Source organism: Phaethon lepturus, unplaced genomic scaffold (assembly GCF_000687285.1).
Source record: "Phaethon lepturus isolate BGI_N335 unplaced genomic scaffold, ASM68728v1 scaffold42858, whole genome shotgun sequence".
Taxonomy (NCBI): domain Eukaryota; kingdom Metazoa; phylum Chordata; class Aves; order Phaethontiformes; family Phaethontidae; genus Phaethon; species Phaethon lepturus.
Genome location: NW_010556249.1, coordinates 23,288 through 25,291, shown reverse-complemented (window position 1 = coordinate 25,291; position 2,004 = coordinate 23,288). Strand labels below are relative to the sequence as shown.

General features: G+C 44.7%; 1 protein-coding gene across 1 annotated transcript in view; it reads left to right on the top strand.

The window, feature by feature from the left end:
- Positions 1 to 614: 614 nt before the first annotated feature.
- The window catches only part of LOC104624930 (band 4.1-like protein 5), a gene marked incomplete at its 3' end in the record, with an annotated part of 24,150 nt that continues 22,760 nt past the window's right edge, over positions 615 to 2,004 (top strand). The window contains exon 1 of the mRNA XM_010292417.1: positions 615 to 794. Coding sequence (XP_010290719.1) covers positions 615 to 794 — 180 coding nt within the window. The remainder of the gene's footprint in view (positions 795 to 2,004) is intronic.

Below are 2,004 nucleotides of genomic sequence, written 5' to 3'. Positions count from 1 at the left end.
GCTGGGGAGGCCGCCTTCCCCGCGCCGGCCGCGGAGCCTGAGCCTGGGCGCAGCCGTGGCCGCAGTGAGACGGGCACCGGCGTGCCCAAAAGGCGCCGGCCTGTCTGTGCAAAGTTCTTCTTCCAGAGCCCCGGCACCAAAGCCCCTGCTCCACGCGCCGGGTGCCGGGGCAGGACGGGACCTTCATCGCTTTTTCCATGAGAGAGGTGGGAGCCTGTCAGCCAAGAAGGCAACTGGTGTTACGCAGCTCTTAGTTGCTTTCCAACTTGGAGAGGACATAGTCGTTTCATTGAGAGTGCAGTAACACTTGTATTGATTGAAATTAATTGTATGAGATCTGCACGATGGCTGGTTTTCCCCCTAACGAACTTGCAGGTTGTCCCAAGAGTCACCCCAATTACCATCAAAAGGTTTGAGCTGAGTTTTTTCAAAGTAACTGAAGAATGTGGGTATTTAAATCCAAAGAAGTGAAACGGCTGCTTGAATCTCTAGCAGTTCTTTATTAGGTATTTTCTAAGGACTATGAATTCAGGCTATTGTTTTTCTTTTTTTTTTTTTCCTGTGAAAAACTAACATTAGTATGTTCTTTTTCTCTCTTGGATTTTGTAGCAAAGATGCTGAGCTTTTTCCGTCGAACCCTTGGTCGGCGGTCTATGCGTAAGCATGCGGAGAAGGAACGGCTAAGAGAGGCCCAACGAGCTGCCACCCACATCCCTGCGGCTGGGGACGCAAAATCCATCATTACTTGCCGAGTAGCGCTGCTGGATGGAACAGATGTCAGCGTGGACTTACCGGTACGAGTGATGCAAGTTTGTTTTTTAAATACCGTTGGCTGTGTCAATCTGATTGTGCTCTTTGCTGTTTACAAGTTTGGTAAAGGTATATTTATTTGTTGTAGCAACTGACCCTGTGACTTTGGGTCACTAAGTTACTGGTCGTGAAAAGGTACTAAAAAGAATAGTTAACTTTGTCGTTCGCCGAGAGCATTTTGTTAGGTGTCATTGTGCCTTATACACTAAACGTTTTCTAGCGCGTTAATGGAATTGTTGTGCCAAGGTTTAACTTAGGGAAATGTTTCAGATGAATTGGATTTTCTTTTCAACGAACTATGTATGCATCTTGAGAAGGAAGGAAAATCTCTTGGTGTAACTCTGTTGAAGAGGAGGGATGAGCAAAAGTACTAGCAGTAATTTCTGTGTGAGTTCTGTTTGTTTTGATTTTGTGTCGGGGTGGATGCAGTTTTTAACGCTAACTTGAGAGGGGAGGGGAAGAGAAGAATTCTACTTCCTTCCCCTCCTCAGGGCAGATTATATAGCAGGAGTTGTCTCATAGCATAGTGCTTTATTGCGACTGAGGTGTTAGCCGCCGTTTTACATTTCTAAAGCTCCCTTAATATACACATGTCTGTTCTGCTCTGCTTAATTATATACCTGTTTTTGGCCAACAGGATGAACAGTAGCAATGGTAGGGATGTGCTCTGTTTTTCTATTACCATGTGTTATAGTTGTTAGTGACTTGTTTTGAGCTCACGTAGTTGAGTTAGGAAGCTGTGGGTGTTCGAGGCCTTCTGACTAGTCTTAGTCCGGACTAGGATTTTGGCTGTAAATAACAGTTGCGCTAACGTTGAAGCTGCTGGCTAGAAAGAGCGTGCAATGGAGCTGATTGAGCGTGATTGAGCATGCAATGGAGTCTTGAAATGGCTTTCCTTTCCTCCCTTCCTTATTTTAAGCACAGTTCTAGAGTGTTTATAATGTTAGGTAGTCTGAGGAAGGCTCAACCTGTTAGAGTATTGAGCAGTGTTGTTGACATAGCAAGCGGAAATAACTTCTTGTGGTATCCAGAACCCCAAGTAATCTAGAATTAAAGAAACGGTTTGGCGTCTTTATTTGTGAAATGACCATACAGATAGGCCTTTATAGAGGGCAGTAAAACTAAGTTGTACATCTCTGAAACAATGTAATGAACATATCCAGTGCTGCTTAGTGCCTGGGACATTTAATTTGA